This window comes from Merops nubicus, unplaced genomic scaffold (genome assembly GCF_000691845.1).
Source record: "Merops nubicus isolate BGI_N331 unplaced genomic scaffold, ASM69184v1 scaffold17877, whole genome shotgun sequence".
In the NCBI taxonomy this organism is placed as follows: Eukaryota; Metazoa; Chordata; class Aves; order Coraciiformes; family Meropidae; genus Merops; species Merops nubicus.
Window position 1 is genome coordinate 39,625 of NW_008622676.1, and position 20,969 is coordinate 60,593.

At 40.2% G+C, this 20,969-nt stretch overlaps 1 protein-coding gene across 1 annotated transcript; it reads right to left on the reverse strand.

Annotated features, from left to right (window-relative positions):
* Positions 1-1,775: 1,775 nt before the first annotated feature.
* MRPS6 (mitochondrial ribosomal protein S6) lies at positions 1,776-16,283 on the reverse strand. Its single transcript, XM_008944885.1, has 3 exons — positions 16,209-16,283; positions 13,688-13,827; positions 1,776-2,240 (listed from the first exon to the last, which is right to left on the reverse strand). The coding sequence occupies exons 1-3, from the start codon at positions 16,281-16,283 to the stop codon at positions 2,060-2,062; spliced, it is 396 nt and encodes a 131-aa protein (XP_008943133.1). The 3' UTR covers positions 1,776-2,059.
* Between the last annotated feature and the right edge of the window lie 4,686 nt (positions 16,284-20,969).

Here is a 20,969-nt window from a genome sequence, read left to right on the forward strand (position 1 = left end):
CAATGAACATCTAGGGGTTTCCTACTGAATGTAAGCATCAACCTAGAAACTGGAACAAATTAAATGCAAAATTTAATACTACACTAAAGGAAACTGAATAGACAAACATAAAACATTTACACCTCTACAGCCTGATGACAATCTTCTTCATTTTGTGAAGCTGCAAACTTGTACATTCACCTTCCAACTCAAATGAAATGTAGGGCCTCAAGTTCCAACCAGAGGGAAAGGAACTTTAGACCCGAGGTTTTCTGCTCACTTTCTATTTAAGAAAAGCTTCTGAAAAACTTCTAAGTAAAACACATTCTTGAAAGCATTCTGTATTTCCCTACTTGTAGTTTACATTTTCTATGCTGCAAATCTGAATTTTCACTAGCCCAGAAGAAAAGGTAACTCAGGGAGCCAAACCTGTGGCAGGCTCCTCCTGTCTAAGCTCACACCCATACAGAAGGAAGGTCTATCCCACATGCAAAAATCATCGATAAAAAAACCTGTGCCTGGAGCAGGCACTGCTGCACACAGCAACCACAGCATCAAAACTGGCAGTAACTACCAAAAAAAAAGGAAAAAAGCACACCAAATATAGATCCAGCTTCAGTAAGCATGTAGTGCATTCTCTCATTCAGAAAAAAGAAAGAACACCAGGGGGAAAAAAAAAAACCAACCACCAAACCCACACACGAGCAAACAAAAACTCATGAAAACATATGCATGTCTCCTAAGTAAAGACACATGGAAAGAAAATTTCATTTTTCTAATCCACTTTTTCCTTTAAGAAAAAGAAGATACTCAAAACCAACACTGGTTTCTTTTCCTCCTGAAGTTCTGCATCGAATGAAAAAAGCAGCATCCTCCCCCAAAAACCAACCCAGGTACGTCCACAACAAACAGAGACAAACTGGTGATGAAATAACACAGTGGAAAGTAGACACACCCACAAGACCTGTCACAGGTCCCTGTGAATTTGACCTTGGCCTCCAGACTGGCCTTTCCTTTGGCAACACACAGTGCTGGAGTGCCAGAGGAGGCAGCTTCTGGATGAAGCTGATTTATGTAAAGAATATTGCCTTTGCATAACACCACATCAGTGTCAACTTACTTTCTTCTACTGAAATAATGATACACAAACACACTGCTTTGGAAGGAGAAATGTCCAGTGCACCTCTTCTGCAGCACAGTGGAAATATGCAGACCCTCTGGAAACCACTGAATTTATGTCTGACCTGCAGGAGGTCATACCACATTAATGTCATCTTTCATGTGTGTTGCTTTTTCTCTGGTTTTCCCAAGAGCCAAAGAAAAACAAAATACACAATAAGGCCTTTGTCCTGATGTTTTCAGGTTTGAAATGTCTACCTGGGTCTAGCTTATGCTAAAAAAAAGAAAAGCATCCTTTATTCATCTGTTCATATATAAATATGGTTATTTTCTGAAGTGCCATCAGCAAGTTTATGGCCTTGTCTACAGAGAATAACTTTTTTGCCTTTAGTTTGTTCAGAGTTATCACCTTAAAGAAAGAAGTATGATGTGTCTTTTGGCAGTGTGAGTTATTTCTTCTGCTTTTAAAAAATGAGTCAAGTTTTATTTTTAATCACGCTTTTATTACCGTTTTCAAAAAAACAAGCAAAAAAACCCACAGCTCCAGCAAATCAAAAAAACTCCAACAAATCACATCTTATGTTGTTATATTTACACTGTAGACTTCTTAATCTCTTATGTAAATATACATATTCTGAAGTAATCTATTGTGGCAAAAGAATGCTATTTTAAGCACTTGATGGATAAATCTTCATTATCAATGTAATGCTCTAAGAGAAAAGAAAATCAATTTTCAGAGTTGTCAGATATCAAGATAAGCATACAGATTAAGTCTATCCAAATTATTTTAAACAAAAAGAAACTGCAAGTGTTACAATAACTTAAGATAGTGTACTATACCACACACACAACATGGTCAAAACTGATTATTTTTGATGAACGTTAGTTATCACAACTGTTTTCCAAAGCAGGAATAAAGAATTTTTTTTAAAAAAAGTTTCAAACATGCTATCTGGAATATTCACTTCTTCTTGGCTACTAGTTTATCTTCATAGTTGACTGGGATTATGCCACTGCATTCTTCTGTCTTTGATACAGGATGCTTTATAAAAGCACGTCTAATTACATCAACATCACGTCCTAAATGATCCATCATGGTCGATACAATCGAAGGTGGGCCCTCTAAATCTATCAAAAAATACCTGCAATGAGAAACATACACACAATAAAAAAAATACCTGTACTACAACAACTTTACTTCAAAGTACCTCTTCCACCAGATTTCTTAAATGAAACTTTCCAATTTTTTCATTACATTTTGGTACCAGAGTGGTTTGAAATAGAAGCTTGGTATTATCTTGATTTCAAATAAGAGAAGTTTGGTTGAAGCAGGCTCAGCCTGAACTTTTCTTTGTTGTACATCACTGCTTACCCAAGGAGATTAAAGAGAGCTCATTCTTCTTGTACCTTTTCCCTTAATTTCCACACCTTGATTTGCATAGTCTTTAAAAAAAAAAAAAGTTAGGGCTTTCATTTCATTCATTTCAGTTACAATACACATCCTTCTTCTTCAAACTCACGGCACTGTTTCCTTGGGGAACAGATGCCAGTGCGAAACATCTCAAACTTATACACATAAAGGCATGTATCTTCCTTTAAGGTTCTGCTTCAGAGCTGAATGGAAATTAAGACAAAAAAAAAAATAAAAAAAACCAAACCAAAACAGCAAAAGAAATCCAAGGAGAGGACTTATCCCAAATTAAGCACATCTCTGATGTGAACATGACTTAAATTTTGAAGCTGAGGAAGGGAGCTGAAGCCGTGTACAGGCAATGCCCACTGGCACAGGCGGCACTCGATGAGCACACTGTCATGCTGACCTTGGCAGGACTGAAAAGGTCTTACTCCCACACACGCACAGCACATATGAAACACACTGCTTCAGGTAAGCACTGTCCACTACACAGCTATCTGAATTCTATAAAGAAAACGACCACTGCCTGCCTATGGGAAAGAGAATGTCCTCCCCAGCAATACTTTAGGTCACTGAGGTTACCTCTGCAATAAACTCCTTTGCTGAGGAACTGCACCTTCCTCATCAGCTCAACTATAATTTCGCAAGAGGCTTTTAAAACCCCAGTACGCTTCAACAAGCAGAAAGCTCTAGTGCACTTCATGAGCCTCACGGCAGACAAGGGACACAACTACACACTGTGCATTAACTTAATCTCACGTACTCAAAGTCGGATCCTGTCTCTCAACACGTGGTGTACCTTCAGTTCATTAGTGACATGTTATGTATGTCTGCTTTTCGTACAAGTTACGAGTGACCTAGTACCAGCCATCATACTAATGCAAAAAAAGAGTGAACCACATCACTGGTCATCTCTCTTCCCTTGAAATGCTGTGGACGAAGCAACGGTATCAACAGAACTGTAACCAGAACACTTCTTAACCACTTTGTCTGCATTTGGTATGACACTAACTACAGTACAGCAAAAAGAGACTGCAACTGTCTCAGAAATCCTGCTGGAGAGAACTGATCACTTACTCCGTTTTCAAGACTATCAGTAATTTAAAGCCTAAATGTACAGCACAGCACTTCCCAGCAGGATACTTCATTTTGCTCTTTACACATCCTCTTATTAAAGCTCTCCTTTCCTCCTAGTCCACTCATCAGCATAACCTGAAAGCGATATACCTTAAATAGTCATAACATAATAAAGTCCCAAGCAGCATCAAGCATCCCCATCTGATTTAAAAACCATACCTAACAAAGAGGAGTTTGTTCTGCAAGAGGTATGGATTCTTATTAAGGTACAGCATGAGCCTCAGAGTCCATCTCATAATGGTAATCTTGGAGGACAAGTCCCTGAGACCAGAAGCTGAACTGGGAGCACAGGGAGAACAGGAGATGGGGTCACAAACAATGGACACTCTCACATTCTTCACGCTGCACAGAGTTCATTTTCACCCAACTAAGTGTATTGCATCAAAGATACTAAACACAGAAGAGACACATCAGGCCAGAAATGACTCAAGCAACATGTGCCAGATTACTGCACAGGGGTGGAATCCACTTGTGGAAAACATGGTGAAGATGCTTCTCCTCAACTACATGATCTAATCCTGAAGCTCTTACGCAGGCCTCTACGTTAATAGCCACAATTCATCTCTGAAGTCTTTTTCAACAAGACCAGATTGAAGCACTGAATTCTTGTATGTGACAGGTCTTATGGCAAAAAAAATCTCCCTGCAGCCCATATTGAAGCAATGAGTCCTCTAGAACAGATGCCCAGCTGGTGAGAGCTGTGACTGAGCGACACTGAAGCCAAGGGACCAGTGCCAGGTCACGTCAGTGAAGGTGCTGCTCTTCTGACTGGAGCAGGGTTATTGAGAGCTACAAGAAGGACTTGCCTCAAGAAAGATTTGGAGGAACACTAGTGGGCTGAGTCCTCCTCACAAGGATTTGGCTTAGTATATTTGGAAAAGCAAACTGACTGCTGTTTTCTGGACTCCAAAATTAAGAGATGACACCTGGTTAAAAGTTTACGGACAGAAACAATTTTTAAGCTGGGACAATTAGTTAGAAATACTGCACAGCAACATCAGAAAGATGCACACCCCTTAAAAAGGGAAAGTCGTATTTTCTGTTAAAGTCATTAAAAAACACAGGTAAATTTAACAGATGACACTTCCCTCTTCTCCTTGGGAAGAAGCCTTCCAAATCCTCTCACAGTTACAAATAACAGAAAGGAGGACTGGATAGAAATTCTAGCTGGTGATCCACCACCACTTTCACACCCTCTTCCCTTAGGAAAGGGCATTTGTTCACATTGCAATCCATGCTCTTTGCTGCACCATTTTAGTTCCACCTTTTCTCAATAATTTAATTTCATTTCTGCTTTCAAGTCGTATGCTGGTTTTCATTGTGTTCCTAAAACGGTAATAGGTTGGGTTGGTTTTGGTTTGGTTTTTATTTTTTCCCCCTCCAAAGGCTGCTTTGCAACTTTGTGCTTTCTCTCACACTAGCAAAGGGTGGAAATTTCCACTGACGCACTGTTGATAACTGAAGGAGAAGAGGGGGATGGGAGAATGAGCTGCTACAGCGTATCTTTATGACTCCTCGCAGAATAGGTATTTTATCTGAGGGTACAGAACCGCAGTAAATGGGGACAATGCGAATTTTTTAAAACAACCACTGCTCTCCAATGTTAACAAGCAACGACTGCCTTCCTGTGCCAAAAAAAAGAGACAAGGAAAAGAGGGGCAGCGTAAAAAATATTGTTTCTTTAATGAAGAAGAAACTAATGGCTGCAAGAGCACTAACCAAACACAACTGACAGTGCAATCCCTGAGGAGATCTGATACCCCTTCCCCCCAGACACACACATTTAAATCAACTGTCACGAGGCCATGGGTTTTTTTTTTAATCCACCCTCAATGAGGCATGCAGCAACCTTAATTTCAGGCAGTGATCTATGACCTGATAGGCAACGGCTGTAGCTACTGCTTGTGTAGTAAACAAAGCCAAATCCCAGTGGGGTTTAAAGACCAGGAAAAATACAGGAATGCAGGAGGGAAATCACCTCATTCTTGCAAGCAAAAATGCAAAAAAGCATTTAGGCTCTCTAGTAGTCAGCCAAGTCATCAGGGGAGAAATGCAGGAAAATTCCACTGATTCACTATGAGACCACAGTTATTTTTGTCATTCTGCTTGACTGTAAATAAAAAGAAGATTTAAATACAGGAGAGCAGATTGAAACATATTAAAACAATGCATTAACTGAAAAGCACCAGGTTTCATTTATCCTTTTTAACATACCCAAGCCAGAAATTGTTTCAATTGTGAGTCCTAAAGGATACTCAAATATTTTGCTTTCATATGGACAGCCTAGGACTTCAAAGAACCCTGAAAAGTACCTGGATCAAAACCCCCTTTTTAATCCTCCTAGAATATGACTCTGTCACCCTGGGGAGCCAAGGAAAAAGCACATGAACAGTAGACTTGGAAGAGGCTGTGTGGTTCCGTGGTTTTGCCTGAAAAATATACGTATTCTTAAATTTCTCCTTTACATCGTGTCAATAAGCGTATGAAGGCTTCCCAAGTGTCGAGGTGGAAGATACAAAGGAAACAACATATTCTGCCAAAAAAAGTAGAAGTGAAGGAGTGAACAGGGAAACAGGAAACTGCCTGGAGGAAAGCAAGCTGTACCACTCACATGAGAGCAGCTGGACATTCATTCTCATTAAGGTAATCCTATACAAACAAAATTTTTTTGGTACCTGGATGATCACTCCATCTTTGGGGCCACTGCACTGCTCTGAGAAAGGGCAGCTTGTTTTTTTTCCTCAGCAGGGCAGGCAGGGAAATACATGCTCAGAAGGATTATCATTTTGTGGCTGGAAGAACTAGTATGCATGTTACTCTTAGCTTTTAAAAGAAATACATATGGAATAGATGGAAGTCCTTTAAAAATCACAAGGACAGGAACAGGGAAGTATCAGATCAAAAATAAAAGCTGATACCTTAGTAACTAGAATGTACCATGGCAATGACACAAAAAATTCATAATGAGCAGGTACTTTGGGAAAAAATGTTTTATCATCCACAGTCTTCAGAAATTTCATTTACCAAATTTTACACATAGATGCCCATTATTAAGCTAATTAAATAACAGAAAGGTATTTTACAGTATTGCAGAATTTTTTTTTTTTTTTTTAAAAAATACTGTCACACTGCAAAAGTGAAGGCAGCCTGACCTATTAGGAGTATCTGAAAAGCCATACTCACTGGGCAGCACTTGAAAAGTTTACAAAATTGTTATAAGCAGGGCTGAAGTTACAACAGTGGGCATTAATTCTGCTTCTGCCACTTCTCTGCCTTCTGTATAATTTACAGCTTAAAAAAAAAAATAAAAAATGGTGACTGATTCCCATCCCACCAAGGCCACTACTTGAAAGCAGCAAGCACATGTAAACAATGTGCTTGCACAAGAATGCTACAGAATTTAGAGCATCAGAAAACGATACTGATGTCCCAGCAACACAAACTGTTGCACAGTACCATTTCTTCTGAAAAGCACCAAAATGCAAAATTGAAAACTGCATTCCCACAGGGGGTGGGGGAGAATAAGGTGGAGGAGTTAAAAAAAAAAAAAAAAAAAAAGACCTTTCAGGGCTCTGATACTTGAGGCACATCCACACTTGCATATATGTGCATGGACAAAAGCATTTGAAGGAAAAGTAGTGGTTCAACTCTTCAATGAAGAAAGCCCCATCTAGTGGAAGAAGACAATGAATTTCACAGAAAATACTGCAAATCTGCATGATACTCAAATATTAAAATGGGTTTTGTTTTCATCCAAGTACATTAGAGACCCAGAGCTCCTTTTTGCTGAAGGAGATCAGATTGTCTTCAGATCTGAAGAGAAACTCATGACACAGATTGTGCATTAGCTAGAAACTTAGTTTTGTGGTATTATGAAAGGAAAGCTTACAGCCTCTTTCATCTGTTTTCTTTCTCCCTCTTTAGTCTTCAATAGCCATGAAAATCATCCAGAGGATCTACCTGAGTGAAGCTAAACACATCAGTACATTTATTTGCCGGATAGAGTCCTGTGTAATAGGACTATGCAATAATTTGTATTTTACTAGGGGGTGGGGAGAACAGTAGGGTTGTTAAAACTTGTAAACACACTAGAGAAGAATCCTGATGGGGAATGATTATTTTACACTTGCAAATAAAGTAAATAAAACTCTATCCAGACAGCATGGGTTATTGGAAGATACTCACTTCACCATTTCTTGTCTACATGGAGTACTATGCTGTTCAAAAACAAGTTGTGTAAGTACAGTTCCTAAGCTCAGACACTTTATGGAAAGAGGAAGAGTTTGAACATGTAACATAACTTGCATAAATATGTTTCCAAAGTATTCAAATGTCTTAACCAACATGATGCTCAATTAATGAACTATTCCTCTTAATAACTATCTATTCCTTGCTTATTAGGCCACTGAGGCACCAAGAAATGAAAAAGTCATGCCCCCTATCCTGAGCACACACTTTGGCAAAGCAATGTTACATCACACACCACATAATGCAGGCAAAACACAAGGTGCTCCTGCAGGATGGCCAACGGCTCCAGACACTAAACCCCTTATAGGAGGTGGGAGTGATTTGTGGGAAGGCCCAGAAAGCCTCCAAGCCTTCCCCACCATCACAAAGAGGAAGCTGGTACTGAAACCTGGTCATCATCCCTGGAAGTGTTCAAAAAACTAGTAGATGTAGCACCTGAGGCTATGGTCTAGTGGTTAGGGAAATGCTAGGAGGAATGCTGGACTTGATGATCCTAGAGATCCTTTCCAACCATAGTGATTCTAGTGCTCGCAGCTCCTGGAAGGCAAGTTGAGTTCACCATGCTGCATCCTTGGGAAAGGACCTCCTTGCCTTGCCATTTTCCCCAATCACAAACACAAGTCCACAGCACAACTAAAACTGCAACCTAGATTTTGACTCCTGATCCCATTAGATCCTATCGGTGTATATACATCCTGTGCTCCCCAGTAGACCCTTGGCAATTACTAGGGTCCCTGCAAACCTCCCACAGAAAATTCCCCATGCACATGTCAAGACAAGCTCCCAAAATACAATTCTTCAAGAACAAAAGTAAGACCTGAGTTTGCCGTTTCAGAGAACAAGTGGGCTGATGAGCTAACTAGGAAAGAACAGCAAAACAAGAAGATTAAGAGACAAGCAAGCAAGTAACAAAAGAAAATTGCCATCTTTTCAAAATCAAATTTGAAAGGGAAAAAAACAAGGCAGTGAAAAATTGGCAAATAGAACATGGAAATTGTTATGAATAATGAGAATTATGCACAATTTAGTGGGGAAACTCACAAATAAAGTAAATTAAATAAAAATGTGGGGAGAAAGGTCTAAAAAAATTACTGTATTACAGGTATATTTAATAGGGGAAAGCAAACACACACACGAAAAGTAAAAGGGAAAGGCCACAGCGCTCTACCGATTTACAAAACTGTACTAAATCTAGGCACTGCCCAGGCTGATGTATAACAACTTTTCTACAACAGAGATAACAAAACTAAGAATAGAAGAAGCAGGGTGAGGGGGAGAGGGCAGACAACAACATGACACGTGACACAAGAGGGGGAATAAAATCACTGACAACAAATCTTTAGGGGATAGCAAGATACTTAGTATTTAACATCCAGTTACACCTAGTCACTTTCTTCTTCCCAAGGCCCACCATAGGTCCTTCCAGTTTAATAGATTCCTGGTCTGAAAAAAGTTTGAGCCATTTTTAAAAAAACAAACAAACAAAAACAAACAAACCAACAACAAAAAAACCCCACTGTTTTGCAGTCACCCTTGTACCATCTCCCCTAAAGTAAAAATATCCTACATACCAACCACGTCCCCCAAACCACCTCCTTTATCTGATGCCCTGAAGCACAAAGTGTCACAAGAGTATGATTAAGGCATAGCCTGGCAAGGCCAAAGAAAACAGGTATGCCACAAAGTGCAAACCCACAGACTGTGCTACTGAGATCTATCATTTCACAAGCAGTTGCAATATTCTCCAGTTTAGCACTGACCAAATATGTGCAATGGCCCTGCAATGTCATCACCCACCCCCAGTCTGGACCCTTTATTTGAAAGCTGCTTTGAGGGATTCAGCGCTTCTGTATCACCGTAAACAGCCAACAAATCCAAGAAGGGGTTTAACATTCCTTGAATTCAAATACTAGTACACACCTTGTATTAAAATCAGTTCACTTTTGTTTGTTCCAGAAATAAGCAACCCCTGATACATGTAATTCAGTATTAAAAGAATGTATCGTGTTAAACGCAATTTAAATACAGCTCATTAAAAAATTACAAACAAGTAGTGGCTAGTAAAACAAATACTTGGCACAAATCTATTGCCCATTAGGGGATAAAGCTGGTAATCTGTATTTACATTCTTCCAGTGTTTTTTCAGAGACACAGTGGCCATGGGCAAGTCACTCAGGCTCAATGTTTCACCTAAATTTGCATACCTAATCCACACCAGCACCAGTATGTCCTTGTCACATTTTATTCACCCATAAGGTTTTGTGAGATGTTACTTGAATCACATTCTTACATACTTCAAAAGCAAAAGAATTAATGTTTTGCTACAGCAATTAATATCATAAATGTGACTTAGTAGCTAATTCAACTTCAGTTTAAAATATCAGTAAATCAGTGACTAAAAGTTTGTTCCTTCAGGCATATCTACACAATTCCTGAAACGTATATTTTCACAATTACTTCAGTGCAAAAGCTGTCTGTAATATGTCTCTAAAAAAAGAAGAGTGTTTTCTGCCAAAAGAGATGCTTTTAAGGAAAGACCTAAATTTCTTTTAATAAACCCTCAATTCACATGCACCACCTGCTCAGTGAATATAATTTCCTGCGAAGAAACAAGTCAATTATATGTATGATCTGAGGTCTTCAAAGCTGCCTGGGAGAGTGAAACTGCTCATTCCGGTGACAGCTGTGGGCCACAGTCCTCTGTGGCAGGCTTTGAAAAAAAATCTCAGCTTTACAGAACAACTGGCAGTAAAAAATTCTCATTCTCTGCAAAGTCTCCTGGATATTCAGAAATTTGTCATGTGCCTGTAATGCAGTATATCCAATACAGACGCTGCCAAAGCACTACAGAACTCAGAGGGAAAAGAAAAAATGCTTTATTATGGAGACAACTATCCTCCCTATTGACTTACCAATACTTATTTTCCAGTTTAATTCTTTACTGTTCACTAAAGACACTACCAAAACTTGGTGAAGTCCAGTGGTAGCTTTGCCATGCACACTGCACTTCCGTGTCCTTTTGCTGTCAGTCACTCAGTTTTATGATATGCTGTATATAAAAACTTGAATTGCAGTTAAAAATTGAATGAACCTAAATGAAGAATGCGTACAGCAGAAGTCTTCGAGAAGGATGACTGATAGGCATGCCACAGAGCATTTATTCAGCTACTAAGTTGTGACACATGCTACAACTATTGTATTGCACTAGTTTTCATATAATCTGTTGGTATGAATATTGCATTCCATTACTCTTCATATAAATCCCCAGCCAGGAGGTCCAAGGAAGTAATGGATTCATTGTACACCTTAAGTCTGCAACCATCTACATACTATTGGAAAATAAACTGGCTGGAGCTCTGCTAAGAATCACAAAACTAAAACAAAACAAATTTTTTAAAAGTAAACAAAAAAAATCAAAAGCTCTGAAAGATTCAACACTCTCCCCTGCACAGAGACAGTATCATTTGCAGCCACAGAAGCCCTTTCAGTTACTTCAGAAAAAGCCCAGCCTGAAGGAAAGGTGATGACACACTCTGTAGTACTTAACACACAACCCTACACCAACTTGCTAAGAAAGAGAACATAAACAGAATTTAAAATTGGCTATGAAAGAGAAGAGAACTTAGGACTTCTTAGGAAGTACAGGTTTATTTCAGCTTGGTGAGATGTCTGGGAAAGACTATTTTTTCAGCTTTGCCCTATTAAAAAAAAAAATTTTCTTTACAGATGCTGTAAAGTAGAACTGAATTAATAAGGTGGATCAAGAACTGGCTTTTCTCAACCTATTCCTAGATTGTTTAATATCCCAGGTAACTTATTCTCCAGACCATATAAAACATGGGATGGTATAGCAGGAATCCACCATACCCATACACTGAAGTGCAAGCTCCTCAGCAAAATCTGAAATACAGAAATGCAGTTCTCCCTCATTACTAGGGACTAAAACTGCCTCCTGTCTTCCTCTGTAACATCTCATGTGGATTTGAGTTCTCCAATTCAAAGCACACAAAACAACTATTTCAGATTCAATCCAGGACAAGCAGAATGACTGCTAAACATTTCGAGACACTTGAACTGGGATGTAGCAAAGGAACAGTGATAGTGACATTAATCTGATGGCTTCCTGACCATGGTTCAAGACACAATGACAATTATTTGCTACTAAAACTTTGCCTCATTCAGAACACAAAACATGTCTGCTCTGAGGACTCTGCAAAAGGAAGGGTTATAGTCTATAGATCCCCTTATCCTGCTTATTATGTAGATAATCTGCTACAATAAATGTGTTAAGCTAGTTTACATGTCTGAAAGATCCCCTGGAGAAATGGCTTCATTTCTGCTATGCGGTTCTTGTGATGCTGGTTACTGTCTTCTCCTGTCCTCCTTTCCCTGTTGAAAAACCCAAGACCTGATCTGTGGAAATACTGCCACCCCAGCCAAGCAGAAACTGTCACCCAAAGTGGTGAAATGTATTCTAGAAAAAAAAAAAAAAGAAAAAATCTAGAACTAAGTCTCAACTTCAACATCCAAAATTAGTGGAACTCACTCTGCCTAAGCTCCCCACCTGCACAAGGAGAGTAACACCTGCTCCTTGCTATGCTGAAGCCATCAGAAAACACTTTAACTAAAATCCTTCTACTCAACAGAAGGATGAGGTGCTTAGTTATATTTGAGACAAGGCTTTGTTTAGCTCTCATGCCACAAGATTTCATCTTAAAATGCAAAACTTGCAAGATCAAGCCACGCTTTGAAGGAAACCACAGAGCAGGAGTGCAAGACAGTCATGGTCACACCATTGCTTTCAGTTAAGTAACAGGCACACAGTGGAGATTTCCCTCCCTTACCCTTTCTGTCAGTCTGCTTTAACTGGCAGCTGTCACCACTCCCACTTAGCAGGAGAATGAAAAGGTCCTCAGAAGAGGGAGTGAAACCATGAGTCACCCCTGGGGAGATGGCCCAAGAAAAGCTTCACAAAAAGGTGTACTTCTGGAGTCACGCCACTTTCCCCAGCAGCAAACACCTCTCAAGGAAGACAGTAGGTAGGCAAGTTGGCCAACCATCAGACTGGGAGCGTACCGCTAGTAGTTGTTGTTGTGACTACCGGAGTGCAGTGCGGGTTGCTTAGCAACATTTCTCAGTCCTTGCAGAGCCAGCATCCATTTCGGAGGTAGCCTCAAGGAGCAACAACACACTGGCGAAAGCAAGCAGGGGGTTGATCCACAGAACCTTCCTCCTGCACTCACTAAGGGGGAAGCTCGACATCGGAGACGCCAATTCCCAGCTTCATTTACTTCCGTTTATTGTACTTCCCACAGGGTCACCTTTAACATCCTCAGCCATACTGTGTCGGAAACACAGGCAAGTCTTACAGCATACACATGGTAATTAACATGTAAGTCAGACGCACTAAAGGAAAAGAATCAATCCTGAGAACTAGCAATCAGCAGATTAAGTACAACTTTTATCAGTAAACAGCTTGGCTGGCTTGGAAACTAGTTACATAAGAACAACATAACAAAATAACATTGTATATGTGGGGGAAACTAGCTCTGGAAGCTGGGACTCGGGCTACTTTGATGACTAAACGTTAACAAAACGCCAACACCACGCAGAACAAAAACACAAAACACTTGAAGCAGAACACACGCATGCACAAACAGCCCATACTGAGGTCACAGGCACTACAGGTGTACTCCCAAAAAGCACAAGGAAGACTAAACTATGAGAGTTACTTATGTACATTTTAAAAGAGCACTAAACGGATTTTAAGGAAAAGCACATCATGCATACCCTCCTCTTCTGTGGCGCTCCCTGTGCTTGGAGATTTTGTAAGGTAGAGACCTTTCTCCCAGGTTTTCTAGGTTCCTCACAACGGCTCCTCTCTCCAGAAGAGCCTCAACAGTGCGCTTCAGCACGGCTGCAGTCTCAGGCTTTGAAAAGAAAAAAAAAAAAAAAAAAGAGATAGCAGGAAATGTAGACAAACCTGGATATTCTTGTTATACGATTAGAAGGGACATCCGTACTTGCACATCTCAGCCCTGGAAAAGATCATTCTGCAACCTGAGAGGGTAATGTGTAAGCAGAAGCAGACCTCCCAAGGAAGAAAATATTTAATAAAACTAGACAATTTCTCTGTGGACTATAGCAAAAGCAAAGTTTCCATCAGTTTTGCAGCCAGGCCTCAAGGAAAGCAGGGAAGAAGAAACAGTTAATGGATTTAACTCACCTGATATCACTTTTGCTGACCCTTGGACAGATGCAAGTAAATATATATGGCAAAGTGCAGTTAGGAATTGGTAACAATTTTAAGGTCCCTGGACCATCGATGCTTATTAATATTATTCACCACAACTTCTAAAGTGAACAGTGTGAGGGGAACAATAATCCATGGCTTGCTACAGAGACAATAATTACCACCACATTCATTTTATGTAGTCATTCCAACTGCATGTGCATAACAGATATTTGGACCTTTGGCTAAACTACTGCACGTGTCTCATTACTTTTGCCTAGCCGACATCCAAGCACTTTTAAGAGTTAAGGGACTGACGTGCAGCAATTAGTCTAAAAAGCAGTGATTTCACTCCTTAGAAAAACACGTTTGAGGGACAGGCAGCCAGAAAACAGTAGGTAAAACAGATGCCACATTTTCTTGCTCACTGCATATCAGGGCTCTTTAGAGTGCTGAATCGTTTCAGTAATGACACTCAATAATATCTATGAAAATGTTAATAAAATACAAAATAGAATGTTTTGAAAGCCACTGCAAACCTACACACTCTCAGCAACAAGAAGTACTTTATTAAATGGATCTCCTACGGAGAAAGGAAACTAAACACATGCCCAACTGAGCACAAACCAAACCGTATTGCTTTCTTCTGCATTCCTTGCAACATTTCCTATCAACATATATTCCAGAGTCTAACTGTCCAGTGAGATGGCAGCAGCTATAAAATGGAAAAGTTATGAAAGAGCAGATTTTTGGCTTTATTCAGATTTTATGTTGTTAAATCTGACCCTAAAGCTGTCCCTTCACATCCAGAAGAAAACTCATGTAAGCCTTCAATCGCCTTCTGTATAAGATGGTTGAAAGTTAATCTTCTAAGTCTAAGGTAATGATGTAAGCCTTGACTAAGAAAAAGGAGTTTTTAATGTCCAGATCCCTTAACAGAAACTGGTGGAAAAAGTTGGTACCAGAATCTCTCAACATGCACTGAAATGAAATTTCTTTCATCTTCCTAAGGATACAAGGTGATATAATGAACGTTCTAAAGCACAGCAGAGATGTTCAGTGTATGACAGACAGCCTGAAATGCTTTCTGGTTTCCATGAGCTAACTGCCCTGTGGCAGTCAAGAGCCAATCACAGGATCACACCTACTGCTCCTCACTATCAATCAGAAATTTTATCTCCCTCTCTCCAGCTGCAGAAACCACAAAAATTTATTTTCAACACGAAGAGCCTAAACAGTTACAAGGTCATCAAACAATGTCTGGAGTGCAAATGTATAGGCCTCTCTTAAAAAAATAGCATAAAACCAATTCTGTAAAAATCAAAGGCACTCACGTGTTGATGATACAGCTGACGATGCTGTTCAGCTGTTGATGCTGACTATGTTAATATTTTAATTCTCCCCTTCAAATCTCTCTCTTAAGTACTTCTGCACACTGGATTCAAATGCTAGCAAGCGTCCCATTAATAAAAGCATTTTCTTCCACGACTGGATTCTTAGCCTCTGTATGCTCACATTTTGCATTACTTTGTGTCTTCTAGTATGATTGCTCGGTGGTGGGTGTGAGTCACAAGCAGTCCTCTCTCCCTCCACAAACCCGAGAAGGACAAACAAATACTATCAGAGAATAACTGGGAAGCAGCAGCTATGACACGAGTAGTTTGAGCAGAGCTCAAAGGAGTGGGAAGAGCGGCTGGGAAATCTCTTGACTGAGCTGGCAGAACTGAAGGTGAAGAACAGGATCAAGAAAAGCCAAATAAGGAGATGAGTAGTCTTCACAAAAGACTTCCCAAAAATGCCAACAACTAGGAGAGAGCAGGGAACAAAATCTCTTATTCTGTATCACACCCATGTGTTGCTTTGCCATGGTATAAAGTGTTCTTTCAAACCTCTTCTATCGGAGAAACATCAGTAACAGCCAGAAGAAGGTAGCAGCCCCACTCTACTTGACACTGTCCTCCGCACTCCAGAAATGTCAAAACACAAGGGGAGAGCGGGGAGCAGAGGCTCTTTGGTTAAGCCTTTCCCCATGAAGAATTTCCACCCAAGCTTCTTATGGCTTGTTTTAGCTCAACTTACACAGCACAACGTCAAAAGAAGCTGGGCCAGACTCCGGACAAGTTTTATGCTGCTTCCATCAACACGGGATCTCATTACTCAAACCCATCTAAATCAGGAGCTACTGGTGAGACAGCCTCCTTTGTTGTGAAGCAGTAGCTTCACACAGGCAAGCCAAAAACCAGGGTAACCGAGCTGCTAGTGATATCCATAGTTTAATGGTGTAAGAACCATACCAGAAATCTGGCTTCAAGAAAGAAGAGAAAAAAAACAAGAACAAGTGAATTTGTGACGCAGGCATCAAGGTATGAGTTGCTATCTAGAAGACTTTGCCTTTCAGACAAGAATCTGACATGAACCGTTAGGATTTTATTCACCCACATTAGTAAGGGAAATGAGTGGTTTTAGGAGAGAAAGGATAGCTAACCTAACAGCTTTAATGTTTTGTACGCTGCAGCGCTCCGATAGTGCTTCCAACCCTAGACTTGAAAATACACTCTTGGAAAGCAATAGGATCTGCCATTCAAGTCTTCTCCCACTGTGCCTACTGTATGTGGTTAGATTGCAGAAGCTTGCACGGTGCTCAATTATTGCAGGAGAAATCTGTCAAGTCAATGAATAAAAATACTTTTGAGTTTACTATCCCTAACTATTGTTATTTGCATAACAAAATGCTGATCCATAAACAGACCTCTGTTCAAAAGAGATCTTGATTGATTGAGACCTTTAGACAAACAGCTGTACATCCAGAGGTGGAGTTGTCTGACATACCCTTCTTAACAACCCTGCAGATTTAAGCTAAATGTTAATGGTTGAGCTTACTCCTCTACATCCCATCAAATGACACATAAGCTTTTTGTCTCTTTTATACATGCCAACAGATCAGCACATTCCCCGAGTGGCTGCACATCCAACATGATGTGCAGTTTCTAAAACACAATGAAGCCTAAGATCAAGTCCTATGTATTTAAAAACAAAGCAAAACAAAAAGAACAAGAAAAGAAAGCCACAGATTTCTGCATTAAGGATTGTAAAATGTTATGTGTTCTTGCAACCTCTCCACTTGTGGACTTCCTTTGAAAACATAAACTAATTGTTGGTTTTGAAAGCTTGTCACTGTAATCCCTCTCATTCTTCCTCTCCAGAAAAGATCATGGTTTATCATAGTTTGCCTAAAGCCATCAACCAAACTATATATAGGCTAGTCTTTGCTAACCATAACATCCACAGACACAGGTTCCTTGGTTTGCCTCAGAGCCAGACCAGCTGAGGACATAGGAAATGGTATTGCCTGGCTCCCAACCCAGGAGCCACAACATTTTTTCCTGAACAGCCAGCACCAATTCCAGTGCCACAGCAATGGGGGAGAGAAAAGCACAAAATGGAATCTGGTGCCAGGATATCCATGCTGGAGAGCAGGAAGAGCTAGCAAGATTGTGTAAGCCCTGGTATGCAATTCTACCTCTGGTTCCCCCTCCTGCATGCATAGGCAAGCCAGAGACCCCTCAACTAGCTTCACCCTTAGTGAACTTGGTGAACTTTGTTAGTGAACTTGGTTCACTATCATTCAGCCACAAGCAGTTGTTCTCAGAAAGATACAGCCCCCTATAGACCAAATCAAGACATAGAAGGAAGAGGAGAGAAGTCAGTGCAAAGCATCCAAGGACTATTGCTTGGAAAGCTGCCCCTGGAAAATGTAACTGAAGGACTGTTGTCTACAGATTAAAATTTCCCGCTCCTCTACCCTCCCACTTTTTAAACTTGCCCAGAAGAAACATGTTAAAGAGCATGTCAACCCTGTACCTTCTGGGCAAAGCAATCGTAGCAGAGGTACAGTACAAAACATACTTTATGTGTATCAGCAGCCTGCCCCACAGGTGAGGATTGCTGCAGCCACGTTGACCAGGCAGCTGCACCACCACGGAGGCCCCGCGCGGTTGTTGCCGGTGCTGCAGGAACTACGAGGATTGAGGTCACCAGGCACCTTTCCACAGAGTGCAGTCTGCTTTATTTAAAACTTCACTATTCCCATGAAGTTAAACATAGCCCCAGGTGTCATGCAAACCACAACGGAACATCATGCCTTAAGCACTTCCTCCATACCTCTGGCTTCTCCCCTTTTCTCCTCAGCAGTCTTTCAGCTTAGCACAATCATCACCCAAGTGAGCAAAAAGCTGTTTAATGCACAGCCTTCTTCAGCATCTCACCAGAGAGTGCAAATGGAAATGGATGGGGGTGCACCATCAATTACCACCCGGGATCAAAGCCACAAACGCACAGTAATAACGAGCAAGGACTGCGACAAAAAGCCAACAACCGTTTTTTTCAGGGGAAGCTGTATACCACCAGCATGAGTAAAAACCTTAGCACGTTTTATTAGTCATACAGAACTCACAAAGCAACCAGCGAGTGTATTAAGAAGAGGCAAACAGAAAAAAAAAAAAAATAAAGGGGGAATACTCTGATGACAATCTATGTTCTGTTCCACCAGAGGCCAAACAGACATGAGCTTGTCAGCTGTGAAGCTGCAAAGAACAGCTTAGAGACAGACCAGAAACGTGGCAAGGGCTTGAAATAAAGCTTTTGTAATGCTGCTGTCTCCTAAAAAAAACCAGGAGTCTTACGCCCAATCCTGAAGGGAAGGACACCGTGGCTGGAACTAGAGCCACGTGAAAGGACTCTGCACCACTGCCCAATTTTCCATCTCGTTAACTGGCCAGAGGGAGCTCAAGAGAGGACAAAGTCCAAGAGATAGAAAAAAACCCCAGAACTGGCTAAAAAAAGAAGCCTTCTCAATCCACCAAAGCTCCTCCAAAAAGAGTCTTTAGAGAGAGAAAAGGAAGCAGACACCAAATACTTAGTTTTAGGGCTAGGACTATACTCAAGTTCTTCCAACCACCTACTCAGTTCAACAGGAAGCAATTAAAGTCAGTGGGCACATCTCCTTAAATTCTAAACAGAAATCCATCATAATTAATTTGATTATCCCTTCAATGTAGTAGTAGTAGTAGGATAAAACCATGGGGCTTTTTATTGTTAAACAGTTACAAAAGGCTGTTCTGAGATTATTCACTGAGCTGGAAATGCAAGAATGCAAAATCTATGTTCAGAAGAAATCTGCAATTCAAAAGCAGCAAAACTAGGAGGGAAAAACCCCAACTCCTTACTGTCATTTCCTACATAATAAAATACTAGAAACTTATTCGAGAAAATGAAAAAAAAAAAAAAAAAACAAAAAAAAAAAACATATATTTGTGAACTAGCCAAGATCAACAGTGGCATGAGAACGAAGAGCTTGGCAGTGAGAAACAAAGGGAAGCCGGAAAGAGTCACTTAACTGTCACACCCTGGTTTAGTATACAAGAAGACACAGCAAACAGATGAAAAAATAATCAGCAGATTGAGAATAGACAGCAAGAAAAAAATCAGTGCTAATATTAGTAAAAAGCACAGCCAGGCATACAACACAGCAAGCAGCAGGCTTGTTCTGTATCTGCCTAGGGATCAAGCTTGAACTCCTGATGCAAAATGCAAGGCTGCAATTACTAAAAAAGCCTAAACAACACAGAACTGCAGCCCTACGTGGGGTACAACCACTGAAGGATAAACACTATTCAGAAAAGATCAAAATAAAGATATAAGCAGTAGATCAAGCAAACAGGAGATGTGGGGGCTGTGCTGCACCCCTGCTAAAAACAGCCTGTGTGTGACTGATGAGCACAATCAGGATGTCCAGAAACTGAGCAACAAAAATGTGAGGACTCTGGACACACGCCCGGAAGTTCAGGCCTGGGCAAGGGTTGGGAGGGATAAGTGTATGGAAAGCTGGACACTAGGTAGGGACAACGGTTCCTGTATCTATGACAGTACAATTTTCCCAGTATAGAATAAAGAATGAATGGGAGAAACCCAGGTGCTCCTGAACACGATAACCATTTTGTGTTTCCATCAAGCACTGATTAAATAAAAAGGCATGATACTAATCTAGAAATGGATTTGGCAAATAACAAGAAAGTTAAAGCAGGCAAGCCACCAAATAGAAGTTTAGGGGACTGATCAAGATTGACTCAATCTGAATTAAAAATAACAACCCATCTTCAAAACAGATCTTTAATTAGCATTTTAACAAGGTATAAGCCAAGGAACTAGCAACTTCACCTGATGCACATATAAGGCCCAGGGATTTGGATGCAGAGGAAGCAGTGACTTTTAAAGTCAAAATGATGCTAGTATCTCCTCTGTTCTAAAATCTACCTTTCTTCTTCAAAGAATCTAAATGCACCAATATATCTCTATTTTTTTTTAACTCAACATTTAAGATCAAAGGAAATCATTAAAGAAACGGAACTGAAAAGCAAGCAATACAAGTATGCTATAAATACCAGGTCACAGTTAACACATCAGACTCAATACTGAACTTAGCTGAATTTAATTCATTTCATAGAGTTGATACTCTTTTTACTTTCTAAGAAGAACTCTAGGTGTCTTTCAGGTCTGAAGTAAACAGCAACAAAATCCTCCATAAATCAAGGCCATTTCAAAGACTTAGAAAGTACTAACATAACAGTTAGCGACAACTTAAGAATCAATTAAACACCTTTCTTAAAATTCCATTTAGAAACTTAGCCTTTTCTTCCAAGCCACAATAAATTATAATATGGACTTAATTCCTGGTCAGCTAAAGGCCTACTTACCAGAAACTTGTTTAGACCAAGCTTGCAAGAAACTACAAGTAAGGTTTGTTCCTCTCATGACTTTTAGACGTGCATACGTTTACATTTG